Source organism: Sarcophilus harrisii, chromosome 5 (genome assembly GCF_902635505.1).
Source record: "Sarcophilus harrisii chromosome 5, mSarHar1.11, whole genome shotgun sequence".
Lineage (NCBI taxonomy): Eukaryota > Metazoa > Chordata > Mammalia > Dasyuromorphia > Dasyuridae > Sarcophilus > Sarcophilus harrisii.
Window position 1 is genome coordinate 247680908 of NC_045430.1, and position 14935 is coordinate 247695842.

The 14935-nt window shown below is 39.7% G+C and overlaps 1 protein-coding gene across 6 annotated transcripts in view; it reads left to right on the forward strand.

Annotated features, from left to right (window-relative positions):
* ULK4 (unc-51 like kinase 4) overlaps positions 1 to 14935 on the forward strand; it is a 627906-nt gene that overhangs the window by 389195 nt on the left and 223776 nt on the right. For 5 of the 6 annotated variants that reach the window (XM_031940060.1, XM_031940061.1, XM_031940057.1 and 2 more), the window contains exon 32: positions 14436 to 14602. In XM_031940060.1, the coding sequence (XP_031795920.1) occupies positions 14436 to 14602 (167 nt within the window). Of the gene's footprint in view, positions 1 to 14435; positions 14603 to 14935 lie in introns of those variants that run through there. The other variant, XM_031940063.1, reaches the window with a different exon arrangement.

A 14935-nucleotide genomic window follows, 5' to 3' on the forward strand; every position in this document is an offset into this window, starting at 1 on the left:
ATCAGTCCAGGGAGGCATTAATAAAGACCTGTGCTGGGAGGTGGCAGTAGGAAGGTGGGATGGGACAGCGCAAGGAAGTGATTGAACAGACAGGGCTTTCTGATGGGATATAAGAAGGGATGAAAGACTCAGAGAAAATATGGGGATTTCACATTTATGCGTGAATAACAAGTTATTTATCAATTTTGTTGGCTGGTCCAGATTATACTTATTAAAAATATCAGATCTTCTCCACTTGTACAAATTTCTGAGGAATGATGCTATAAAAATGAAACATCTGGATGATTTGTGATGGCCATTTGTGGAATTGATCCAGATTTTTCAAACTAGTCTAGAATCAGAAAACAAAATTTTCTACTTCTGTCCTAAGAGAGTGAATGACGTTATTTTAAAAGAAGGACATGGACATCCTTCTTGAAACGAATTTATATGAATATTAACTTTTCTCTTTCCACTTTCATTTTCTAGTATAATAGTGTGGCCATAGGTTTGGGTTCCTACTCTGCCACTTATTAGTCCTGTATCCATGGAGCACTCAATTAAACAGGACCTCAGTTTCCTCATCTGCTTCATGGGAATAATAATGGGAATAATAACATTGCAAGGTTATTGTGGAAAATAAACATTTGCAACATTAAATGATATTTAAATGTGAGATTCATAATATTTTATGAGTGGTTGCTGACACTTAATATTATTTCTGCCACATAAGACTGTCTTAAAGTCACTGAGGTTTTTTCTAAAACTGAGATTTCTTAGTCATTATTTTCAGTCCAAAGACTCCTGAGCTATCGAATGGAGCAATTAGCTCTGGGAACTTGCCTTAAGGCCATTTAAGCCACTCAGCACTGAACTGAAAAAAGTGACAGTTTGTGACCAGTATTTAACTGGGTTTCCAAAGGTTGGTAGTTACTTAGATCTGATTTTAATACATTTTTGAAAGGTATGGGGGGGTTCAGAGCCGAAGCCGCAATTTTAAATCTGGCCTTTCACAGATTCAGCTGAAAGGAAGGTGGGACAAAGGTAGAAATGTGTTTTAATTTTTCTGGCAGATAATGAAGGATTATATTCTGTATTATGGCATTAAAATGTCATTTTCCTTAGAGGAAATGCTGGCTTTAAATTAAGACTCCACATTTCCACTAGAGAGCCTCTATGTCCTTATGGGACTCTTCCTACTTCTGTAAGTTAAAATGGTTTTCAGAAAGTGTTGATGACAGAGTTTCCTAATCTCACATGGATGAGATAATACTCAAAGACTTATTGGATTTTTGACCCCAATTCACCAATTTCCTACTCTTGGATTTTTCAGGCTAGGTGCATCTCACATATTTCTTATGTTTAGCTGAAATTACCACGCAGCCTGACTCTGTGAACATTTTTTAAAAAATCAGGATATCCTGCTATTTTTATGCTCTACATGGAGGCCTCTTGGGCTGCAAGCTGTTTGTGTCAGATAGGTTCTAGTTTGTGAATATTAGAGAAACAGAAGCCGCTTTGTTCTAAGGGTGGTGTTCCAAAGGTGCTCTGGACATGGTAACTCAATAGCCACATGGGATTCTCAGCTTTTTTTTTATTATTACTTTCTAGAAACTCCAAATTTAGCATTGGGACCTTGCAATGGCATTAGTTTTATTATCGCTTCTACCAGGCACTTTTCATGTGCCCACCTCCCCTCTGTCTCTGAATAGGAAAAGGGGTAGAAAGCTTTTCCCAGGGCTTGGCTGTTGCTGGACCATGGCCGGAGTCATCCTCCCCACCCTTATCTCACCTTCCCACGATGGGGGATTGATGTGGGCAGTGAGAAGGAGGCTTTTAGTGTCTGCTTTATGGCCTCCCAACTCTTGGTCCAAGTTTGGCCTCCTGCCGCTCAGCCCAGGATGTCCAGAGCATCTGCTCCTGTGGCTGATGATCCCAGGCTGCCAGCAGCGCTGCTTTGATGTCTGGCGACTACAATCTCATAGCGGGAGCTTTGAGGGCAGGGTCAGAGGTCCTGCCTTATCCTTAAGCTCTTGGACCTCACTTTCTTCGCCCCTAAAATGATGGGATTGGATTCTGAGATCTACATTATTATGTGAAATCTCATCCGGCTCTAAATTCTATGATCCAATGAACTATCTGAAAGTTATAACATTACAGAACCCTCAAAGGAGAAGAGACGTTCCCAGCTCTAATTGAACAATTTTCTCATCTGTAAGATGGGGGGACTAAGGATGGAGAGGTGAGGTCAGTTGGCTTCTAATTAATGGGAGCTTGGACGATGAGCCAGGTTTCAGGCACCCTGATTTCAGGGCTGTCAATCACTCACCAGTACACAGAGCACAGTCGGAGGTACTGAAAAGGTTATTTTACCGACTGATGTGTATGTGTGTGTGTGTGTGTGTGTGTGTTTGCATGCGCGTGTGTGCCTTGGGTGGGGGGGGGGGTGCGGACGTGCATGTGTCCCTCTGCACACCTAGCAGATCCCTGTCAGGTTCACCAGGGCTGATGTAACCCTAATCACTGGCTGATTGTATGGCCTCCTCATTTGTCAAGATCATGGAAACGAAGGAATTGCCCCTTGTGGGGCACAGGAGGGAAAGGTGATGTGTTTGCAGAGCCCCCTACCCAAAGGGCAAGCCCACCAGGAGCAGCTCTGGATGCCTCCCCCCCCCCCCGCCGCCGCTTCTACCACTCTGCTATCTCCCCAACCGTCGTTCAGCTATAACTTCCCAGGCAATTGTTGCAGCCGTTTTGGGCAATCTAAATATGTGAAGGCCATCCCAGGGATGGTCCCTCCTAGAGCAGACTAAGAAAATGATGGTTAAATTACCAAGAACTTTGGTTTCCTTGACTGGACAAAATCTCTTGGCCACTAAAAATTCCTTTCTTCCTTCAGGCCCATATTGTCTGCTTCCCAAATGACACGCTCAATAATAGCCTATTATCGTCTTTATCACCCGTGCTTCTGCATAAAACTTTTCCCCAAGAATATCAAAACACTTTATTAACCTCCATTAAGCCTTTCAATGCTCCTGTGAGGCAAGTTATAGTCTCCATTTCCCATTTTAAAGAAAATGTTAGCAATAGCATGAATAGGAAATATCCTTTCTAGTTTATAATGCCATCTCAAAAAAATGTTAAATGATAGTTACCGTGTGAAGGTTTGGTATACAGTAAAGCCTCCGGGCTTGGGTCTCCTCTTTGCTATCGTGTGGAACTGTCTCTTGTGTTATTTCTGTAACAGAAAAACAGGCACAATTGTGACAGTGCAAGTTTGGTCCACTCTGAAAGACAGTTTAGTGCTACAGTGAAAAAGAGTGCTGGATCTGGAGTCAAGAAGACCTGAATTCAAATATGGCCCCAGACACTTATTAATTGTGTGACCCTGGGCAAGTCATTGTAACTTCTGCCTCCCTCAATTTCATCATCTGTAAAGTGGGGATAATAATCCCCAGGGTTGTTGTGATGATGAAATGCAATGATGGGTTTGAAAATGACTTTTCAGAGGCATAAAGTGCTATGTAAATGATCACTTTTACTGTTATTATTGATATCAATCAGTAAACATTTGTTAAGTGCTGACTGTATGCCAGGCACTATGCTAAATGCAAAGGACACAAGAAAAGACCAATGATAGCCCCTGCCCTCAAAGAGCTTACAATCTAATGATAATAAAATCCGCAGTGCATTGATGCATTGTTGGTGGAGTTGTGAACGAATCCAACCATTTTGGAGAGTAGTTTGGAACTATGCTCAAAAAGTTATCAAACTGTGCATACCCTTTGATCCAGCAGTGTTACTACTGGGATTATATCCCAAAGAGATTATAAAGAAGGGAAAGGGACCTGTATGTGCACGAATGTTTGTGGCAGCCCTTTTTGTAGTGGCTAGAAACTGGAAACTGAATGGATGTCCATCAGTTGGAGAATGGCTGAATAAATTGTGGTATATGAATATTATGGAATATTACTGTTCTGTAAGAAATGACCAACAGGATGATTTCAGAAAGGCCTGGAGAGACTTACACGAACTGATGCTGAGTGAAATGAGCAGGACCAGGAGATCATTATATACTTCAACAACAATACTAGATGATGACCAGTTCTGATGGATCAGGCCATCCTCAGCAACGAGATCAACCAAATCATTTCTAATGGAGCAGTAATGAACTGAACTAGCTATACCCAGAAAAAGAACTCTGGGAGATGACTAAAAACCATTACATTGAATTCCCAATCCCTATATTTATGCACACATGCATTTTTGATTTCCTTCACAAGCTAATTGTACAATAATTCAGAGTCTGATTCTTTTTGTACAGCAAAATAATGTTTTGGTCATGTATACTTATTGTGTATCTAAGTTATATTTTAATATATTTAACATCTACTGGTCATCCTGCCATCTAGGGGGGGTGGGGGTGGGGGGGGTTAAGAGGTGAAAAATTGGAACAAGAGGTTTGGCAATTGTTAATCCTGTAAAGTTACCCATGTATATATCCTGTAAATAAAAGGCTATTAAATAAAAAAAAAAGAAAAAAAAAAGAAAATAAAATCCGCAGTGATGGCACAGACCATCACTCTTGAAATCTAATCCCCATGTACTCTTTCATTTTTTTTCCTGCAAGACCAATCAGTTTTATCTCTCTGTATTTAGACTCTGTTATTTATTTATATTTGGAAAATCTTGTTTTAGTACAGCTACGTGGAAACACACAAACCCCAAAGTACACGCCTCAGGACTTCACAGCCAATAGCAAACATAAATGGACTTTTTGGAAATCTCCCATTTGTCAAAGGAAAGGCAAGCTGTTCATTCTCACCAGTGTCCTCAGTGGTATTTAGCCTGAGTTTTGTTGCTGTTTAATGCTAGTATCATTTACATAGTACTGGTAAATTTTTTTGTTCTTTTGGATCTGTGTTCTTCCTTCTGAATGACTTCATCTGGAGACTCGATGATTTCCAAGGACCCTCCCAACTCGAAGATGCTCTCATTCTCCACGGCAGACTCCCCAGTAGAACTCGCCTTTGCTTTCCCCCACACACACACCTTTGCTCACACTATCCTGTATACAAGAGTTCTCTTCCCTTCCTTCCATCCTTCCCTTTGACGGGCCTTCCCTGGGACTAATCCCTTAACATCTCTCATCAATAAAACGAAGGGGATGGACTAGACCATCTCTGGGATCCCTTCTAGCTCTTGCTGTGAGCCAGTGGTCCTGGAAAATGTTCCTTATGTGCTCAGTCAAGTCAGTAAGCACCTACTAAAAGATAGTCTCAGGGACTCTCAGTCTAATAGGAGAGAAAACATTCAAACAACTAAGTTTAAACAAATGATATACCAGATAAATAAAAAGTAATCATCAAAAGGCAGGTGCTAGATTTAAGAAGGTTTAGGACAGGTTTCCCAAAAAAAGGCAGAATTTTTTCTGCAAGGTATGGGAAGCCAAGGAACCCAGGAGGTGGAGATGCAGAGGGCGTTCATTCCAGGCAAGGTGGATGGAGAAAAAGCCCAGAGCCGGAGTTGGAGGGTCTTGTTTGAGGAACAGCCAGGAAGTCAATATCACTGGCTCCAGTAGTACCGTGAGGACTATAAGGGATTCAAAGACTGGAAAAGTGGGAGGGCTGGATTAGGAAGGGTTTACCAAATGACTTCTGTCCATTCTGTGAATATCACCTATTCCAAACTGTGTATGGCCAGAACTCCTATTATCTGCCCAACCCAGAGAGTACTTGTGAAATACTATCTTGAATTGTAGTTTCTTGCGCACATTTCTTATTTCTCAGAAAGATGTTAATAGCCAAGAGAGGATTGTTTTTAAATCAGTTAAACACTTAGAGTGTTCAAGACTCTAGGCTTGGGCGTTGACATTTCTTTGTATCTTCTGTATTGCCTAGAACAATTTTTTTTCATAACAATAACTTATATTTATCTAGAACTTTAAATTTGTGAAGATCTTTCCACCCAATATTCTTGTAAAGTCAAGCTTTTTTGTTTTGTCTGTCTTGGACTGGCCCTACAATTCCATCACTTGGGTTTACTCCCAGTGTTCAAGCTACTTTCACCAAGCAATTTTTCTTCAACTTCTAGATTACAAAGTTCATTGCTTTATCCATGGATATAGAGACAGGAATTAAATTTAAATCTTCATGACTGCAGGGCCAGTCCTCTATTTTCGGCACTGGATTATTTCTCATTTCATCAAGGTTTGCAAATATATTTTTTTCTGATAAGAGAAGGGAGATCAAACGATTTGTTTAGGATCATATAACTAACCAGTGTCAGCCTAGGAGTTAATATCCGTGTCATTTTTACTTGAAGACCAATTTTTTTAATCTATTTCCCGAGCTGCCTATCAAACTATCCCTTGTTGCTTTTCATACTGAATGAATTAAGTCACTGAGCATGGGAACCTCTGATTATGGCTATAAAATAGTTCTTCTTAACTGGTAACTTCAGAACTCTTTAACCAGCATTTGAGATTCTTCTTATCCTGATGACATTTTATCCATAAATCTTTTTAAAAGAAGGCAGGTAGAAAAGACAGAGGCAAGACCAGGCAATGAGAGATGAGCATAATAGTGTGGAACAGTCCCATAAGAAATAGGACCAGGAGTGCTGATGCTTGGAATGGTCTGAGGCTGGAGAGGGAGGCAGAGACCCTCAGAAAGGAGAGTATTCTTGGCTGTGTTAGGTGGGACACAGTCAAAGAAGGGAAAGAACATTTGCTTGGGTGGATGGAGTGCTGAAGGCTGCCAACAAAGAGGAAACAAGCAGGGCTGCTCAGTTCTCCACTGGTTTCTCTTCTCTTTCTCTTCTCTTCTCTTTCTCTCTTTGCAAAGGAGACTGAGCTTTACATTGGAATGACAGCACAAAAAATAGGGACTTGATGCCCAAGAGAAGTAAGGAGATAGTAAGGAGAAGGTAAGGAAGGGAACGAGCTCTGAGTTCTTACTTTGCTACGTTCTTTGGCAAAAATTATCACCCTTAGCACAATTCTGAGAGGCAGGTGCTACTAATGAACCCCTTTTACAATTGAAGAAACTGAGGCAAACAAAGCTTAAGTAAGTGACAGCCCACGGTCTGATATCTTCCAGACTACAAGTCTAATGTTCTAGCACCTAGCAGTGCAGTGGACAGAAGAGAGCACTTAGTTTCCCCTTTATTGAATGTAAGTCACTTGATCCATATGAACTACATCTTCGTCCTAACAAAAAAAAAAAAAAATTGGTGGATGTGATTACCAAGCCAGTGTCAGTGATATTTGAAATATCCTGGAAAATGGGAGCAATTTACAAGAATTAAGAAGGAAAAGTGCCAGACATTAGTTGTGTGATCCTCGACAAGTCACTTAACTAACTTCTTTCGGTTTCCTCAACTGTAAGAGTGGGAAAATAATAGTACCTACCTCTCAGGGATTTTGTGAGGATCAAATTAAATGTGTTTTATAAAATATTTTGTAAACCTTAAACTACTATATAAGTGATATTATTATTTCCTTTTTTTTTGTGGAAGGCAATCAGAATTAAGTGACTTGCCTAGTGTCACACAGCTAGTAAGTGACAAGTATCTGAGTCTGGATTTGAATTCAGGTCCTCCTGGCTCCAGGACTAGTGCCTGCCCTGTCCACCATTCATATTTGAATATATTCATATTCAAAAAAGAAAAGAAATATATATTTAAACTCTCGGCCAATGAGCTTGACTTCAGTTCCATTAGATGTTCCATAAACTCTTGTTGAATAAAACAAAGGAATAAAGACTTCCCACTAAGTTCTCTCTCCCACTGACTGGGAAGCAGCTGATGTGGGAATGAGAATTGGAATCAGCCAAACTGACTCAAATCTAGTGGGAGCTATCCAGGTTCAGGATATGATGCTACTTTTTTTTCTACTTTCCTGTGTCTTTACTCTCTTTTTTTGCTTCCTAGGAAGTATGACATTTTAAGATATTGCCAAACAGTACTTTTAATATTACTGATCAAAACTGTAGATCAAAATGGAAGGCATTTATCTTTTAGGTAAGCAGAAAATGTTTCCTTAAAATGTTTATTCCCTAAATCAGCATCCATCCCTCCTCACTCAGATTCTCTGTGATAATGTTGTTTATGATTTATTTACATAACTTAATTTTAAACTACTCCATTCTGGTTGCTTCTGGTTTATCAAGATGCTGGTGTCCTCAGTGCATAGTAACCTAAGCATTAAACTTCCCCTTTCATGCGGTTGTCTTCTAGAATTCTGCTTTTGAATTGGCTTTATCCAAAGCTTTTATCTCTTGAAGTATGAAACCCAAGTCTGTCATTGGGCACGTGCACAGAAATGTGTTTATATTGTTGTAGGATTCAGTGGTTCCCCATTTCATTTCCCTTTAGCCAGATAGGGAGAGTACAACATTCGAAGAGAGCATGTGTCTGATATAAATTAAATACTTGGAAAAAGTCACTTAGGGTGATTTTTCTTTTCTTTCTGGAGCCAAATGATTATCTGATTTTGTATTAAATAAGAGTCCAGACACCATTTTAGTCATGAGATTGGTACATTTTGACTGCTATATGTTTGTATATATACATACATAGATGTATGTATATGTCTATATGTATAGGTGTATATAGATATGTATATATGCACAGATACATGTACTAAGTTTTCTCAGGCATTTGTCTAACAGGAGATGTTCGGATCAACATGCTTAAAATACTCAAATTTGTGTGTATGAAAGGATGGATCAAAAAATTAAAGAGCTACTTTATAAAATAAAAAATAAACTACTCTCATGTTTGAGAAATTCCAGGCCCATAATCTCTTTGCTTTTCTCAGCCACTAGTATCTTATTTGGATTTAAGAACAAGAATTACAATCATTTTGATGATTCATTTCAGCCAGTTGTTTTACTATGTACAAAGCATTGTACCATTGCGGGATGAAGAAAAAAGGGAAAATAACTCCTACTCTTGTGGACCTTATATTCTCCAAAGGGAATATAATGTGTACACAATTAAGAAAATGCAAAGTAATTGGAAAAGGGTAAAGGCTAGCAGCTAAGCCTCCCATAGTAGATGGGACCTTTGTTTAACCTTCATGGAAGGCAGGAATCCTAAGATTTGAAAGAAGCTTGAGATTCTGTGAGGTGGAGAGGAGCAGGGACATGTTCTGAGCAAAGACACAGAGGGAAGAGGGGAATCATAAGCAGGCTAGTTGGACTGAACCAGAGAGATCATGATGAAGACTCAACCTGCAAAAGCTGGAGCCAATAGAGAAGTGTGTAGTTTATTTTGGTGTTTGAGGGAGTTATGGGAGCTTGTTGAAGAGGAATGGTGGAATCAGCCCCATGCATTACAGAACTGGCATCTGTGTGGAGGATGAATTGGGGAGGAGAGAACTTGGAATCTTTTGCAAGTCCAGACATGAAGTGATGAGAATTTAAGGGGAGGAACGTAGGCTACATTTTGGACTTTTTGGTCAATGAGAGAAATCCTCCCTCAGTTTTTAATTCTATTTTCTGGCCAATGAGAGCAATCCTCTCATAGTTTTTAATTCTGTGGTCCTATGATAAAACCTACAGTATTTTTTAATCTAGATTGTTTTATGACTTCTTAATAATACCATTGTATTTTTTTTCCCTTTGAAGAATACATGAGCCATGTGGCTCCAAATCTTGTTTTTCTTCTTCAGAAAATACCTATTATTCAATAGGAAAAGTAAAGACTTGAGTTAGGGGACCTGGACTCAAAGCCTACTTTATAATTTACTACCCAACTGATTTCAAACAAGTCACTTTATCCCTTTCTGTCTTGGTTTTCTCTTCTATAAAATGAAGGACACTGACCAGGCGACCCCTGAGTTCTCTCCCAGATCAAAAGCTACAGCCACGGTTTTTGTGATGATAGCATACAAACATGCTCCTCATGGGAAAAGATTGTTTTTTCTCTTTCTCTTTCCTTTTTTGTCTTTATCTCCTCGATGCCTAGCACATAGTAAGCACTCAGTAAATGCTTGTTGATCGATTGCAACTTGAGCCTCAGATAAGCCTCCTTCCAATTTTCATTTTTACTTTCTTTAAATCCAGGATGGTTTTCTTAAAGCTCTTCTCCCAAGTATAGAAATTAAATTCAGTGCACTATTCTTGCCTGCACAAATCTCCATCTTTGTCTTCTGTGTGAGAAAACCATCATCTGGGGGTCTGTTCCGTTCCTTTCCTACTAGATGAAAATGCATTTGCTAATCCTGAGTGACTGTGGAAACAGAGCCAGACCCTTCCCACGGACACTTTCCTTCTAAACTAACCCACAGTCTCCTTGTCAGAAAAAAAGGTGGATCTTTTAACAAAACTTTCAGGATCTGGAACTCCAGGCTCCCATTTTGATCCCCGGATTATACTTTGTTACCCAAACCAAGGATTTCTTGGTTCTAAATATTGCTATCCTGGCTTTTTCCCATCTTTCCTGGTCCCACACTAGTGCCTTCCCTCTGAGACAGATATCTAAGTCCAACGCGGAATGTTGCCTTGTGTGGATGGTTTTTTGCATGTTGTCTGTTAGAATAGAACCATTAGGAACCTGAGCTCTTTGATTTCAGGAACAGTGATTTGTTCTTTTTTGTGTCTGCTGTGCTTAGTACAATGCCTAGGGCATACACTAGGACCTTAATAAATGCTTATTAACTGCTTGATGCCAATTCTATTCTTGTTAACTAATACAGAAGTCTGGTATGGTAGCGTTCAGCATTAATATGATAATATTAGTAAATCACGGTGTAACATAACACTCTCCCCCTTAACACAAGTAGGTTGTGTGAGAATTATTTCTGTATTTTAGGGATCCAGGTTTTCACTGGAATATGTTCTCAATGTGTATTAGTTGTTATATTGCCTGCCTTGTGCTTGGTCTATCAGAAATTGGCCGGGTCCTAGACTTATAGCAAAGTCAAGGGAGATGACCCCTGAAACTCTGGTCCAGCCTTTTGATTCCATTTTTTCCTAAGGGCAATCCCTCTAACAGATTGGGGCAGAGGGGTACATTTAGTAGCATCTGGATCTCTGGCTAGTACACATAAAATCACTTGCCATTGTGACCTGCCTTTCATGCAAGTTCCCAGCCCGCTTGTTTGCTCTGCCTCACTTTATTTTTTAACAATTTGTGGATAGCTCTTTCTTAACCCTTGAACTGAGAAGGTGGGCTCTAGGTTGAATCAATTGTTCAGATTACATGAAATAGACTTTTATAAATCACTTTCTCACTTGATTCCCCTTCTCTATACAAAAGAGACTTGGTCGCTTTTGTCCTCCCGGTACTGGTATAGTTCATATCCAGATTTTGGTTGATATCCTCCAAAACACAGACTCACTCATTCACTTTGATATGGCCACAGGTGTTAGTGTTTAAATTTTGGATGATGGAGAACTTTGCAGGCTGTTAAGTCTCTTCTTTATTGTACTATTTAGCTATTTGTAATTTATTTATATTTATTATTATATATTAATATATCTTGTTATGATTACATTATATTTTGTAGGTTGTATTATTAATATATTCTGTTTTATTTATTTATATGGTTTATTAAAATTTATTCTGATGAAATGATCACAGACTTTGTTTCTAATAGAGCTGCAGGTATGACTGTGAGAGAGGTATTTCTTATTAATGACATTACATAAATATACACTATGTCAGTATCATCAAGTATAATAATATTAATACTAATGGTGATGATGGTAATAACCATGATTCAGGGTTGGTGAAGTGCTTTACAAATGTCATCTCCTTCACTCTCACAACAAACCCATTCTACAGGTAAAAGGTTGATCCCTGACTTATGCAGGGTCAGCCAGCTAGTAAGTAAACAAGGCAGGATTGAACTCTGATCTTCTGGATTCTAAGCCCAGTGCTCCGTCTATTATACAATCTAGCTTTTTTGTCATGTTGTATCTAGTTCACTAATGATATAAGCATGCAATGTGTTATGAATCCTGGAGTCTCTAAGGTTAACTTTCCATAGGGTGTATTAATATGCTCATTTTTTAAAAGAGCTGTAGGGTGGGGCACAGTAGCTACAACTGAGAAGTGACTGTACACATTAACTGTTCCTGAAATGCATCAGAGTTATTTCGAAATAACTTTTTGTATGTGACTATATGTGGAGATTTAGTTGAATAGGAAAAGAAAATAATCCTTGGATTCTTTTTGGATTAACTATGGTTTCTGCTTCCTTCTAACCACCCATTCCCTCCCTTTCCTTCTCTTTCTTTTTGTTAATATTAATTCTTTGCATTAATAATGCATTGTCTTTGAGCTTTTAGTCACCAGACTAATCCTAGGGTGCTTGTGAGCCTGGAGATGGGCGGAAAGGGAAGGCTCTTGGTTTGTGAGCTTTTTGCTTTGCCCCTGCTGCTTCACTCATCAAAGCCACCGCTGAGTTTCTAAATTGCCAAATCGGGGGCCTTTTCTTAGGCTTCACTGCCTGACCCCTCAGTAGCATGTTAATTGCCCCCTCCTCCCTAAAACTCTCTCTGCTTCCCTGACAGCCTCCACTAACACACAACTATCACTAGCAAGTTGTCCAACCCCACAGCATCCTTCTCCTTTTCTTTTTTTAACTTTGGGTGAACCTATGATCTCTTCAATGTGGGTATTCCTTGCAGTGGTAGAGATCATGAACACAGGCCCTCATTTTCTAATTTTACTCTCACATGTGCTTGTTCTGCCATGAATCCCCCAATGTACTTTCTGGGGTCCCTCATGAGGTCTCAAGGTTTTATGTAGTTTCCAGGGCAACCTTTGGAGTGTGTATCTGCTCTCGCACCTGACCAGCCTACCTCTTGTTCTAATCTTATGTTTCCTGGATAATTCTTCATGCAGCTCTTTCGCTTAGCATCAGTAGGCTCCTTATGCCCACTCTCCACCTCTCCTCTGCCTTTGGTCACGTTTGGGCCACAGAGCAGATGAGGATCACTGTCCCATGCCATCCATCCCTTCTCTTCTTCCTTATTGCACTCTGAGCTCAGCTCCTAATCCATTTGCCACGTCTGTCCAAGAAAGAGGCTCTGATAGACTGACCATCCAACTGCGTGTCATCCTTGGAGCAATAGGCATTATTTTTCCATTTCATTTTTCCACTTTGGATCATTAAGCCAGTTTTCTGACTGGTTATGGATCTTATTGAGAAGAACCTACAATTACATCCATAAATGAATACCTGGAGGACATCGCCATTCATAAAGAATCCATCTTCCATTATGAATTAGTACATGTAGCAAAACATGTAGACTGTAGCAAAACAAAACAAAACAAAAAAATCTTTGCTCAGTTTATGGTTTTTTCCTTCATTATACTGACAGTAGCACACATTTTATAGCACTCTGCAGAAACACAGCTACTCCATTACTCCATATTCTTTACAGGGTTTGATCTTTACAACAAACCAACAGAATAGAGAGTACAAATAGCATTAGTTCCATTTTGGGGATGATTTTTTTTTTAAAGTGAGGATTAGGGAAGTTAATTAACTTGCCAAAAGTCACACTTGTAAGTAACACAGGCTTTGAATATGCTTCTTGATTCTAGGGATTGCCTTTTTTTCCTCCTCATTGTAGATATCCCCAGCTTGGTGTACTATTCTCTGTTCTTCTCTCTTTACTCACTTTCTCTAAAAATTCACACTCTCACAGCTTTAGGGGTTGCCTTTGTGTGAGTACCCATTAAATCTATATTTCCCTGACCTTCCTCCCAAAATCCAGCCCAAATTTCCAATTAGTCTTCTGGACATTTACCCTTGGAATGTTCTGTTTTCAACTCAGATTCAACATATTGATAACCAAGATGATCACCCCCCTAAAACTGATTTCTCTGTTTTCTATTTCTATCAATGTTATTACTAGTATCATTACTATTATCATTTACTCAGGTTTGAGTCTTTAGATTTATCTTGCAATTTTCCCTCTTTTCCTTGCTCAGTTTAGTTTCAGATACCATTTTTGCAGTTGATTCTTTTTTTTAGTACTTTTTTCTTTTTCATTTCTGTTGCCATCACTGTACTAATGCCTCCATTTAGGCCCTGACTAGCTCACAACAATTTCAGCAGACTCTCAGCTGGTCTTCTTATCCCAATCTCCTGTTCCCTTCCCTCTATTCATATAGCAATCTTTAGAAAATCCTGCTTTTGCCCTGTTGCTGGGCTGTGCTTTGAAACCTAGAAAATCTCTTTATTACTAAAAGAATAAACTCTGTTGTCTAGAATTCAAGGCTTTACCCAAGCTGCCACCCCCTGTACTTCACTAATCTTCGCTCTCACCCTCCTCTACTGTGACCCTTCCAGCTTGTTTCTGGCTTTTTCCCCATCCCATCTCCAGTTCTGGCTGAGTCGCTCTGGGGACATTCTTTCCTCAGCTTCTCTGGGGACATTCTTCATGATGACATGAGTCCATGTCAACTTGATTTTCCCATTTTTTTCCCCTCAGGTTTGGTCCGTCACATACGCAACCTTTTAATTGAAACCTCAGCGCTGTACCTGGACATGGATAATAAGAACAACATCAAAACGGCCAATGCATTGCTGTTTTCCCTGCTCGACATTCTGCACTACATGCTCATCTACACATCCAACGTTGTTCGGATGGCGCTACAGGTGACCGGTGTATTCTGGGGGCGAGAGAATGATAAGGGATATCCTGTGCCATTTCTTCTCTTCTTTTTCTTTTTTTTAATCTTATTTTAAAATATACTTATTTAAAAGGAGAATAGAATGAGAAAGAAAGAATAGACTTCCATCAGGAAGACCTGATTATATGATTTCTAAAGGAAGCAGAGGGAGACCTCTTGACCATAGGTGACCACAGTTGGCCCCCTAACCATCCCACTCTGGAGCAGAGCAACCATCTTGGGTTAAGCCCAGGACTGGCATGGAACCCCAGCTTCAGGGAGGAAAGGGAGACTTTCCCTGCCCAGCATTCACACACAA